Below are 12,690 nucleotides of genomic sequence, written 5' to 3' on the forward strand. Positions count from 1 at the left end.
GCAGTATTCTTGGCTGGTTATAATACCAAGAAGAGGATACGAAATACGATTTAATAAAAGTTCAATGATAAAACACTAGTTTTAACATGAACACCTATGCTATGCTTGAAATTGTAGCATTAATGTTCTTCATGAGTGGAACTGAAGAAAAATGAATTGAAACAAGTAGACTTCTTCTTCCTGGTTCCTTAGAAGACTGCCGCAACATCTACCTTATCACTCACTCGCCTACCTTCTTCTTCTTTCATCTACCTTATCACTTGCTCGCCTATCTTCTTCTTCTTCTTCTCCTCCTCCTCCTCCTCCTCCTTCTTCTCCTTCTCCTCCTCCTCCTTCTTGTTCTCCTCCTCCTCCTTCTCCTCCTCCTCCTCCTCCTTAGAAGACTGCCGCAACATCTACCTTATGATTCACTTGCCCTTGAAGCTCCATAAAATATTTTTACATGTGGAGGGTAATTAAGCCCGAAAACTCCATCAACAAATGGATATACGTATTTTCTTCCTGGTTCTTAGAAAACTGTCGCAACATCTACCTTATCACTCACTCGCCCTTCAAGCTCCATCAGAGTTTAACATGATCCACCTCATGAATATAGGCATCTCCTACTACGTGTCTTTTTTCTGGTCTTACAATATCTGCAATGTTCATTTTTTTAGAAACAAAAAGATTTATTTTCTTCGCGTGGGCACAGTTTGGTAAAGTTTTGATCCATACCCTAGGAGAACGTTGGTTCAAACCCTAATGTGAGGACTTTGTTGATGAGTGATATATAATCACTTTCAAAAATCTTGAAAAGAGGATTGATGTGGACTTTATTGATGAATAATATGTAATCTTTTCCCTAAATCCTTATAAATCCTTCTTAAAACTTAAAAAATATATTTTAGACATAATAAACATTATAAATAAAGGGAGGGTTATATTTACCATCAGGTAAGTTTACCACCTTTACAACTAATTTCACACTGTTAGATTAGAATTAAATTTAACGGTTCATAATTATCTCTTATAATCCTATTTTTTTCTCTCACATTCTCTTTCAGTCTCTCTCTAGGTTTCCAGCCCCTCTCTCTCTATGTTTGCACCATTACCTCAAGTAATTTAGAAAATTGGGGAAGAGAAATATAAAGATGCAATTTTACTTCAGATGTGCTCATGCCCATCTTGTATGTTTTTTTTTTGTGGTCATCATTTGATGCGGAGATACTCTAAAGGAAATAATGAAACAAAAATCAAATATGGAGTAATGTTCATAACTCAATTTCTTCTCCGATGTGTATATATTCATTTTGTCAATTACCTTCCTTCTTATATTGAAACAGACAGAAGAATTATGTAGAATGAAAATCATATGCCTAAATAGAACATTTTGAATGCAAAATACAATGAAATAAGATGGATAAAAATTTGTTATCTATTAATTGCTAAAATACACACAATTGTCCTTATAAGGGGTAATTATGAGTCGTTAGATTTAATTCTAATCTAATGATGATGAGATTGGTTGTAAAGGTGATAAACTTACTTGGTGGTAAGTATAACCCTCCCCTATAAAAAATATTACTTCGTTTAACTTGTGATATCAGTGTAGCCAGACGCCAGTGGCAGACCTGTTTGGTCGCCCATGTCCGCACTTGCGGACATGAATCCATGGATTTTTTTTTTAAACATAGTAGTAAAGCATGATTTGGTTAGATTAGGCTTTGCTTGGATATATAATGAGGGATGGAATGGAAATGAATGGAGTACGGTGGGATGGAATGGGATGCCATATATTTTATTGGATATTTTATGATGCCATATAAAAAATCAACTTGATTAAAAAAAAAAAGGTGTTGGGAATAATTTTTTATGTTAAGTTGAAGCTTTTTTCTTTTCTTATTTATGTTATTTGCTTTTTAATACATTTAAAATTTTCTTTAAATTTTTTTTTTTGGGGCAGTACGAACATAAATAATAATTTTTGGTCCCACCACTGACTGCAGCCCTATTTGCATTAAATATTTAAAAAAAATAAAAAGATTGTTCACTCTATGAGAAAAACATATCCTTTTTAAAATGTCATGATTTTGAATAAATTTGAATAGTCTTATTTTTTTTTTCACGTGTTTCTTTTTTAATGTTACAAGAGAAAGGCATAAAAATAACTATAATAAAACCTGTCAATTATTCATTTAAAATTTATAAAACTTAGTTTTGTGTCCTAAATTCGATTTGAATAGATAAAAAGGTGGCACTGTACTTTAAACAAAGCACAACTATCAATTAACAAAATCACAACAATAATAATACGATAGACCAAGATACGTATGCATAATCTGTTTTTCGAATTATGCCCTAGTAGTGTACATGACTAGGGATGGGCATGGGTCGACCCGAACCGGTTTTTTTAAAGAACCGAACTGAACCGATTTAAACCGGTTCGGTTCTGTGAACCGAATTTTAAAAAAAAAATCAAAGCGGTTCGGTTCGGTTTAAAACTGGTTCGAACTGGTTTTAAACCGGTTCGACCCGAACCGCTTGTGAACTGGTTTCAAACCGGTTTCGAACTAGAACCATTTCTGAACCGGTTTCGAACTATCTTTTGAACCGATTTAAAACCACTTTTCGAACCGGTTTTATGGAAGATTTTTTTTTTTTTTTTTATTCTTGGCAATGTTACTTTCATCATAGTCATAGATCAATATAAAAGGACGTGATAGGATTCAAGGTTCAGTATATATCCATTGTGGATGTAACATTTATCTAATTTGCTATAATTTTTCCATACCCTGTAATTCCTTCCATCGGTTTCTTACTAGAACCAGTTCTGAGCAACACAAATTCAGCGTTTAATTTTCCATTTAAGTCTATCTGTATAATTGGAACCTAACAGCATGCTTCCATTGAGCTTATTGCTGGATAAATCCATGTAGAATAGGTTTTGAAAATTTCCAAAACCGTTGGGTATTTTCGTATAGGAGAAAAAAAGAATAACACTATTTGTGTATTAGTTTATAATAATTTGTACATTGCAGGAAACATCAGCCTTTTCTATATCATCTGATTTGTCCATATGGAATGCATTAGTTTTTGAAATTGTCATAACATTTAAAATAAAAAAAATAACCCTTTTCTATATCATCAGCCTTTTCTTACTTGATATCAGTTCTACAGATAGCAGAAAAATCTATAACTATCCTATATTCTATGAAATATATACACATATTTTTCAGCCTCTATAGAAGCCATTTCTTTATTGTTGAACCAAGCAATCTCTAGGTAGTTGTGAGGCTGCTTGAGGAGTAGTTGGTTCTTAATTCTGAACAAATTCTTCCTTGATCATGTGATTCTCTTCTATATCTATTTCATGCAACCTTGCAGCATCTATAATATAACTCTTGACCTCTTGGAACCTCTCTTCTGACAATGAAACCTCAGCAAGAAGTTTCCATGTGTATGCTTCTGATGCTTCATCATAATCCACCCTTCTCTTTAGCACTGTGTGTCCACTAATCTCCCACACTGCTGGATTCACTTTAGCTTTAAGGATCTCTTGGCTTACTTCTCTAAGTGCTTGTCTCTCCGAAAAGCACTAAACAAAGAAAGCAACCAAATTAAATTTTCTGCTGAGAAAAGTAAGAAAATAAAGCTTTAAGGGACTGTCATATTATTTTGTTTGGTTAAGTACAATCAAAGCACCCTTTTCTGTGTATTGAAGAAGGGAAAATGTAGCAAGAAAGCATATACAACAAATTCCTAGACACACCATGTAAAATTAACTCAAATTTTGCATATATGAGAGTTGTTATTCGCAAATTATAATTAATCTGAGTTGCATATATGTGATTATTCGAGTGTAAGCTCTCTCTTTGTTTCCATCTCAGCAAGTTTCATATAAATTAATAACCTTTCGCAATTCAATGGAGGATTCTGAACTCAACAATATGTCAGAAGGCAAAGGATGACCAGCAATCACTTTAACTTCTGGCCCAACAAGAACCGTTGAAGCATGAAAACAACTGCAAAAGATATTTCAACATCATTTCTTGGGTGTAAGCTCTTGCAAACTCCACACTCTCACCTAGAAAGAGAAGCTGACAGCAATTGGACTTCATTTTTAGTCTCTGTTCAGATATGAATTATAAATATGCCAGAATCAAACATACTAAAGAAGCTAGTTACCCGGCCAAGCAATAATTCTCCAAGTACAAAATCAGTTATGTCATTGGGCACTCAGTGGCACCAAATATAAGCTTATGAGCCCCATCTTACATGTAACACATGTAAGATATGTTTGGTTCACCGTAGACCTGTCAAATATATGCAAAATTTAGTGATGATAAATCATCGGATAAACAATGAAAATAGACAAGGTTTGGGGTTAACAGCCTTTACGGAAAAAAAGACACAATTTTTTTTAAAAAAAAGCTGAAAGAAAAAACAAACAAAATAAATAATCAAAGATAGTATGATTTTTTTTTTTTGATAACAAAAGATAGTATGATTTAAGATAATGGACATAAATTAAAAACGACAAGCAAAATAAATTAATTTGGAATTAATATGAAAGAACGAAAACTTTATTGCTTGTTCTAGAGTAACTAAATTGCAACATTTGAAATTACCTTAAATCAAAATATTCCCATTTCTTCCTTGTGTGATTGGGCACTCATTTTTCTGGAAGGGGATATTACAGGGACAAATATTTGCATCCAGCTCAAGTATATATCTTTTTTACACTGATTTAAAAATAGTACATAACAAAGGGAAGAAAAAAGAGAAAAAATTTCCTATAATATTTTTATTGATCTGGGCAAGCAATAATGAGTAAACTTATTCTAGTAGTAGCAGTTAGAAAAACAAGTTAAAGGAAGAGAGAATGAAGAAAAATATACAGTAGTAGTAATAACATTAGTTTAACATATAAACGGTGCAAAAGAATTAACAAAGATGCTCTCACGTGCTTCATGCTTCAAGCTTTAACCTACAAATGGATGATTGAATGAGAAGCACTTCATCTCAACTTCTTCAATGAATGGCTTTTTCAATTCATTTATCTCCTCTTTATAACTTCTCTTCTGATCTATAGTATAGCAATATCAGATCAAATTCCCAAGGTTTACACACACACTTTCCCTCTATCTTATTTTTTATTCTATATTGTTATGGCAGAGTCTTACAAGCTTCTCTTATTATCTGCAGCCTTATGTTGTTTATATGGGAAATTCTTCACCCAACAACATAGATAAATGCCCCCATAAATCAGCGCATAAGATTTGAGCTTTAATCTTATGCAAAGATAAATATACCAAAAAGACAGAGCTATATGTCTGTATTATATAGCAAGTTCGATGTACTACACAAACTGTTGTTAATTTCCATATCTAGCAAGTGTAAATCATCCCCCTGCCAGATAACACATACAAAAAAAAAAAAAAAAAATTAATAAATAGGAATGAAAACCATATAGCCCCTTTGTTTTTCAGTGTACGTAAGAAAAAAAAAACTACTTGGGGTACCTTTTCTCAAGGAGTATCAATTATGGGAGCACTCAAAAATATGATTGTCCCTCATCTCTTATCTATATGGGCAAGGCCATGATGTTATTATTTAGAAAAATCTGTGGAAATAAGTATTATTTTTTTTTAGTGTTCAAAATATTATTGCTCCTTCCAACTATCTTTCTCAGCCTAACCATAGTACATCATGCATTATATCAATCCTTATTTCACGCAAGCGGAGACAGTCCTCATTAACTAAATGGGGAACGAAAAACCATAAATCCCTAATATCACCAAAGACCTTACAAATAAAAAATTGAATTGCCAATATACAAAGGTGAAGGTAGTTCTCACCTTTGTTCAACGCTTCAATGTGCGCATATCCCAAATCACTAAGCAAAACAGGCTGGAATCTCACAGTGATTGGATGAGAGTATTTGGGGAATGAAGGTAGAATCACTCGTCGAGTACAATCTCTTGAAAGGATAGCCAAGCAAATCCTAATCGAAGAAGACTGGGGCTCAATCATACCAAGTTCAGTTTCTTCCTATGAGACAAATACCGAATAAATAACGAATCGAAACTATGAACGAAATTAGGGTTTTAGAGTGGAAGAAGATTAGAGTTGGATAATTCTTGACATGGAAACTTAGGGTTCATGAGTGGAAAACGAATACTGGATTAGGGTTCGAAGAATTCTTTAACTGGCCGTTTGGTACGAGGTATTTTTCCGGATACCCAGGAAACTGAATTTTTCTAAATTTTAAATTTTCGGATATTATCGTAAACTGAATGTAAAAATCATATTTTTGAAAATTGAGATTCCCGGGTAAAAAATAATCATATGGAAAACATATGCAAAAATTTCTCCTAAAATGTAAATTGTAAATGAAAGATAGTAAACATGAGATCAGTTGAGATAAGTCGTCGACAAGTGAGCGCAATGCGTAATAGGTTCGGTTCGGTTCGACTTGGTAACAAAATAGTTTTAAATTGGGTCAAACTGAATTGCTTTAAAAAAAATTAAAAATGGTTCAAGGTCGAGAACTGCTTTAAAAAACTGGTTTTTTTGGTTCAATTTGGTGTGGTTCTTAAAATAATTCAGTTCTCTTGAATATTTTGCACACCCCTGTACGTGACGATTATTTAACATTACAAACTAAAAAACATATTAGTTGTATAAAATTAAAATAAAAAATAACACACACAGATTAGTTGAGAAAACCTCTAAAAGAGATTAATAAATGATTTGATAATATATTTGAATTTCTCATCCATCAAGATATAAAAATCTCCTTGATTCCGATCATATGACTACTACAAAAGGTATCAAATACGAAAATGAATTCTCTCATGTTTTATTTAACATGATCACATCATGTGGAAGAATCTTAATTATATAGAGATGAATCAACAGTATTGTCATTAAATATGTCTTAACATTTATTAATCGGATAAATAAGTCAAATGTTTTTATTATGGTATAAATTGATTTTCACGATGGCAGTTTAATTTTTGAAGTATCCAAAATTTAAAATAAACGTATCGGAAATTATAGGACAAAAATTTCTCTACCCTAAGATCGTTATAATTATGGATGTCATTTAACAAATCCAACATTTGTTAATCAGATAAATAACCCAAATATTTTTATTATGGTATAAATTGATTCTAATGACAGCAATCAAATTTTTAAAGTATTTAAAGTTTATATATATATATATATATTTAATGCTAGCTTACCATAAAAAGTAAATTCAAAATTTCGATGACATGGTATTTTTTAATTAAAAATTGGGGTTTATAAATTTTTTGTTGCTGCATCAACACAAAATTTGTAGAATCGGGTCGATACGCACAGCGCCCGAGATAATAAAAAAGGGAAAAAAAAATTGTGGTCCTCATATTTTATTGTCTCAGCTGCAAAATAATTTTTGGAGCATTAACATAAAATTTATAAACCCCTTAAAAGTTTATAACTAAAGCCAAAAGCTAAATAATTTTTTTTAATAAAAAAAAGTTAAATAACTTAAATCAAGTGTTAAGAGAAACGGTTGATAATATTGGCAATTTCTTTCATTAAAATTATATTAGATACTCAGGAAAATTCTTATCTGTCCATCCATGCATGGAATCAGGGAGAAGAATCAGGAAGAATATCATGTGATTGCAAGAATTTCTGATCTGTATCGCAATTAACATCCAAGGATGACATCATAACAAGCAGCAAAACACAAGCTGAATGAGCAGTTTCTATTTCCAAATTCAATTCTGTCAAAAAGTGCATTCACCTGAACCAATCCTAACCATCGATCTGTACCAGAAATTCATCAAACCCCTAACAATGAACCAAGCCTGACAACTTGTGGACCCAGGTCCACTTCTTTGATATTGTCGAAACAGTTTCCGTCACACTTATAAACCTCACGCAGTCAACCCCAACCCCACTACCCCTTGGAGTTAAAGTACCACAACCTCAAAACGCTGCCTCGCTATCCTTGTCTTGTCTGTATCCGTATATTTCTCGCTTCAAAAATGTCAAAAATATGTAAGCGCACCTCCATCCTCTCTCTCTCTCTCCCTCTGTTTCCGAGCAGAGTATTTTGTCTTTTTATGGCAGTTACAGTGTGGCTGAATTGGAGTATTTTCATAAGGGATTTTATAAAAGTTATTGGGTAATGTTATAGAGATTTATTTTGCGTGCCATAATTTTTTTTTTTTTTCAAAAAGTGTGAGTCCCACAAAATATTGTGTGTAGAAAAGTTTATTGTGTCATGTTAGATGACAAATACAAATCCCTTTCAAAGGAATGTTTTTTGAGATATATAAAATCATCTTATCCAATAATTTAAATTTTTGGGTTAAATTGATTTTTTACATGTTATCATTAAGCTTAAATTTTTAAATTTTCGAATTGAATTAATTGTTTACAATCATATCGGATTTTTTTTTGCTGCGTGTAACATGACAGCGTAAGCGTTGAGTTGCGTTTGCATCTTTTTTTCTTTTTTTTTTTTTTGTTTCTTTGCGTTTTCAATAAACTTAAGAATTAATTATATCAGATTGGAAGTATTTGCAGTCTGGTTTGTCATTCGGAGCGGGTTTCACTCGAAAGCAAATAAGGACAAGGGTTTAGCTCATTCTTTTTCAGAAACCCCCAAAAATAGCTCATTTTTTTCTAGTCACAATTAAGGTGGGACAGGGGGTGGGCCTAAGAGAACTGAAAGAAAACGTGAGTTTGCGTTTATCATGATCGAGGATGAGGATTTGGTGAGATTTGGAGGTGTATAAAAAGAGGAAGAGTGAAAAACTAGTTTGTGAGTGTAGTGTGTGGTATGTCCTTTTCGAGTAGTAATAGAAACTATAGTAATCCCGCATGTCTCCATCTTTCATAGTTGTTCTTCTTTTTATTACAATCAATCCCTTTCTTTCTAAATCTGCATGTGTCTCCTTGCCACCATTTTGTTCCTTTATCTACTTTTATTTATTGACCACTTTCTCTTTTTAGTTTTCTGTTCTCTTCTTCCTTCTTTTGGGTTTTTTCAGATCGTTGGCTTTCGATCATGCTCTGATCCCGAGCCTCATCGAAGATTGTTTTTCCTTTTTTTTTTTTATCTTAGGACCATTTTGTTTCACGTGAAAGATGTTGTTTTTTGGGGCATTGTTATTCATTAGTTGCATTGTAACTCAATTGCTGCATCTGTGTGGTCTTTATTTCGGTGCTTTCCCTGCTAACCTAACCATTGCTTTTGTTTACCGTAAATGGCCATTTCCTGTCACTGTTTCATTCAATGAAAGTGATGACCTGAACTTCATCCTTCAATGACTTTTATTATTATTTTTATTTTGTTCTATTATCCATTCAGAACCAATGACATGTATTGATATGGTTCTTTTCTTCTCTATATGTCATTCCCATTCTCAACTGTTGACAGACACTCTTTCATTCTCTGGAATCTAACCATAAATGTTTGCTTGTTTTGTTGTTGTTCAAGATAAGAAGAGCTTTGTAGCGAAGATGTTTCAGTGCATGATCCCGTGTGCCAAGCCAACCGCTGTTGATGGGGATGAAGATGTCCGTGGGAATGGAACGCCGAACACAAAAGAAGCCGTCAAGGGTCTGACTTCGCAGGTCCTTAATACCCTCTCTCTATCTCTCTCTTCATCTACAAACATTGCTTTTTTCAGCTTCTTTTTCCATCTTGGTTAAAACAAACAAAATCAAACCCAGTGGGGTCCACACTTGGAATCTTTAATCTCCACGTAGACCTACATATAGCCTACATACACACACTCATATGATGTTTTTTTATATAAAATATACATCATACGGATGCCTTGTTATCTAGGCGGGGATTGTTTTGGTTTAGGATGACGTAACTCTGTGTGTGTTGTGTTTTGTCCACTTTTTTGTGTACAAGGATGGTCCACTTCCTCTCACGGATTGGATTGGTCCATTTATTGGTTTATTTATATGCATGAGGTGGTTCTGTGGTTCTGACCTGAAGTGACCATCATGATCAACCAATCAAGCCGGTCCTAATCCCTTTGTTCTTTTTATAGTTATAAATTAGGGAATCAACTTGTCAAGTGGGTTCTTACGACTCTTCTCTTTTTAGCCACTTATAATTGCACATGAGATTATTCACTTACCATCATTATCCTATTTTTCAAAAGTTTTCTATTATGTGTCGATGCAAATTATATGATTTAGTATGGCAAGAAAGTATATAGTTGGTGTGGCCAGGTATGGATTGCATTTATGGCAGAAGCATGTTTATATTTATAAGCAACTATTTGTTTTTACACCATTATTCCATTATCCAAGAGCCTCTTTATTTTGCTTCTTTTATATTTGCTTATTAGTTTACCTTCTTCTTCATGCTCTTCCTTCTTCCTTATGATGCCTCTCCTAACTATTTCGAACCAAATGTTTCTAAATTGTGTGAAAAATTGGACAAGTAATATTTGGATAGATATTACTGGAGATTTCTACAAATAGAAAATGCTTTCCATTGGGGGTACATAGTTGATAGTAGGATATATACATATATAGACTTTCACGTTCAAGGATGTTGTTGTCATCCACTTGCATGTATTCTCTACCAAGTACATTCTCCACTAGCCCAGCTTTAAAGGTATTGTATGATGCTTTGAAAATGACCTAAGCCTGAAACCTTAAGACTCCATGGTATGTATTAATTGTATGGTACATGATTAAAACTTTTAAATGCATTGATGCTAATTTGAATTTTTATTCTGCATATGCAGATTAAGGATCTGGCGCTGAAGCTTTCAGGGAAGAAAATCAAAGGTGGCACCTCCGAGAGCATCAAGTATGACACCGTTTCTGAAGGGGGGGTTCCACACGGCTACATTGGTGGTGGAAGCGCAAGTTCAACCCCTGCTTTGGACTACACAAACCCCAATCAATCCCCAATTGGTAACACCACCCCTGGAGGGCGTCAACCTCAACCACCAGCTGGTAGTGTAGCGTTGGTGGACATGACTGGATCCAACGAGTGGATAGCACAGATGGAGCCAGGTGTTCACATCACCGTTGTGTCTCTTCCTACTGGGGGCAATGATCTCAAAAGGATTCGCTTCTGGTATGTATAATATGTCCCAAGTTTTGAAAATATATGTAGTACCTTAGAGACCATAATATATATATATATGTGTGTGTGTGTGTGTGAGAATTTTAGTTGTTGAAAAAAAAATTAATTATCATGTAGTAATAAAGACTTACAATACTTGGCATTTAAATTTGAAGCCGAGACATGTTTGATAAGTCGCGAGCCCAGAGGTGGTGGGCTGAGAATTACGACAGGATCAGGGAGCTTCATAATATCCAGACTTTAAATCAACATGTTTCCAACACTCCTGCAAGGTCTGATGATGATGAGGTAATCTACAACTTTTACACACATATGATGTTGTTAAGAGTTAAGAATCTATTTCATCGACCTTGTTATTTTTCATGATACATCAATTCATGTTTATCACTATATCGTGAGAAGAGGTTGACATAAATAAGAGCTCTCTATTGGATTCTCGAGATTCATTCATGTACATTACTATTGCCTTTGAACAGAACTCGGGGGAATCTGAACAAGATATCCCAATGGCTTCAATGCTGAACACGGATTCGACTCCGGGGAATTTCCATGCACCCGCTGGGAATATGGGGTATTTCCATGGTGGGATATCAAGGGCTAACAACCCTACTGACAATGACGTGGATGCTGAATGGGTTGAGCAGGACGATCCTGGAGTGTTAATCACTGTGAAGAGGTCAGCTAATGGGACCAGGCAAATTCGCCGTATCAAATTCAGGTAATATAAAATGCATATCAAAAACATGTTCCTTATTGTTTTTTCCTTCACAATTAGATGGTCGTAGGAGCATGTTCTTTGGTGAAATTAGGAAATGGTAAAATCCTAGATTGCATGTAACATGTTGCCAAATTTTCATTTAAAAATTTATTTAGAAGATTAGTGGGTTTTGATTTGACTCTTTGTTAACTGTCTGCAGCCGGGAAATTTTTGATGCAGATGCAGCCAAGGATTGGTGGCTGCGCAACAGGGTTCGAGTTCATGCTCAGTATATGTGAAGCCTTGTTGCTGCGAAGAAAAGTGGATGTTCTAAATTGCTGGAATTTTCAACTTTTCTTTACTAAACATTGTTATCTTATTCTTGTTGTTGTTCACTCCAGTATATGGAGTGTAGTCTTGGTGATGGTCTCTTAATATGTTATAGTTGGTACTGTTTCGTAAGTTTAAGTTTGTGGTGTCTCTGTTTACTCCAATTACTGTGGGGTATATTGCTGTTGATTTATCTTTGGTTGAACAATTGGTAAGTTTGGTTATTTAAGACCAACTTGCTCTTTTATAATATATATTTTCCTTGTGTGGTTTATCAGCGCAAGCTTGTGAAAACCCTATCTGTTGATGCTTATGTATATGTGGAGTGCTGAGAGTATTCTTGGCTGGTTATAATACCGAGAAGAGGATACGAAATACAATTTAATAAAAGTTCAATGATAAAACACTATTTTTAACATGAACACCTATGTTATGCTTGGAATTGTTGCATTAATGTTCTTCATGAGTGGAACTGAAGAAAAGTGAATTGAAACAAGTACACTTCTTCTTCCAGGTTCCTTAGAAGACTGCCGTAACATCTACCTTATCACTCACTCGCCTA

At 34.0% G+C, this 12,690-nt stretch overlaps 1 protein-coding gene across 1 annotated transcript; it reads left to right on the forward strand.

Annotated features, from left to right (window-relative positions):
- The first annotated feature begins 9,501 nt into the window (after positions 1-9,501).
- LOC133289175 (protein BREVIS RADIX-like) lies at positions 9,502-12,460 on the forward strand. Its single transcript, XM_061487044.1, has 7 exons — positions 9,502-9,615; positions 10,755-11,092; positions 11,257-11,389; positions 11,578-11,819; positions 12,019-12,070; positions 12,244-12,339; positions 12,407-12,460. The coding sequence occupies exons 1-7, from the start codon at positions 9,502-9,504 to the stop codon at positions 12,458-12,460; spliced, it is 1,029 nt and encodes a 342-aa protein (XP_061343028.1).
- Positions 12,461-12,690: the final 230 nt, after the last annotated feature.

Source organism: Gastrolobium bilobum, unplaced genomic scaffold (assembly GCF_033153095.1).
Source record: "Gastrolobium bilobum isolate Gb01-03AN ecotype WA unplaced genomic scaffold, APGP_CSIRO_Gbil_v1 utg10696, whole genome shotgun sequence".
In the NCBI taxonomy this organism is placed as follows: Eukaryota; Viridiplantae; Streptophyta; class Magnoliopsida; order Fabales; family Fabaceae; genus Gastrolobium; species Gastrolobium bilobum.

Excerpts from the sequence above, each read along its gene's own strand:
- LOC133289175 (XM_061487044.1), top strand. The coding sequence starts at position 9,502 with ATGTTTCAGTGCATGATCCCGTGTGCCAAGCCAACCGCTGTTGATGGG. Across the intron at positions 11,093-11,256 it reads CTCAAAAGGATTCGCTTCTG|CCGAGACATGTTTGATAAGT; the intron begins GTATGTATAATA and ends TTAAATTTGAAG. Across the intron at positions 12,071-12,243 it reads ATTGGTGGCTGCGCAACAGG|TTGGTACTGTTTCGTAAGTT; the intron begins GTTCGAGTTCAT and ends AATATGTTATAG.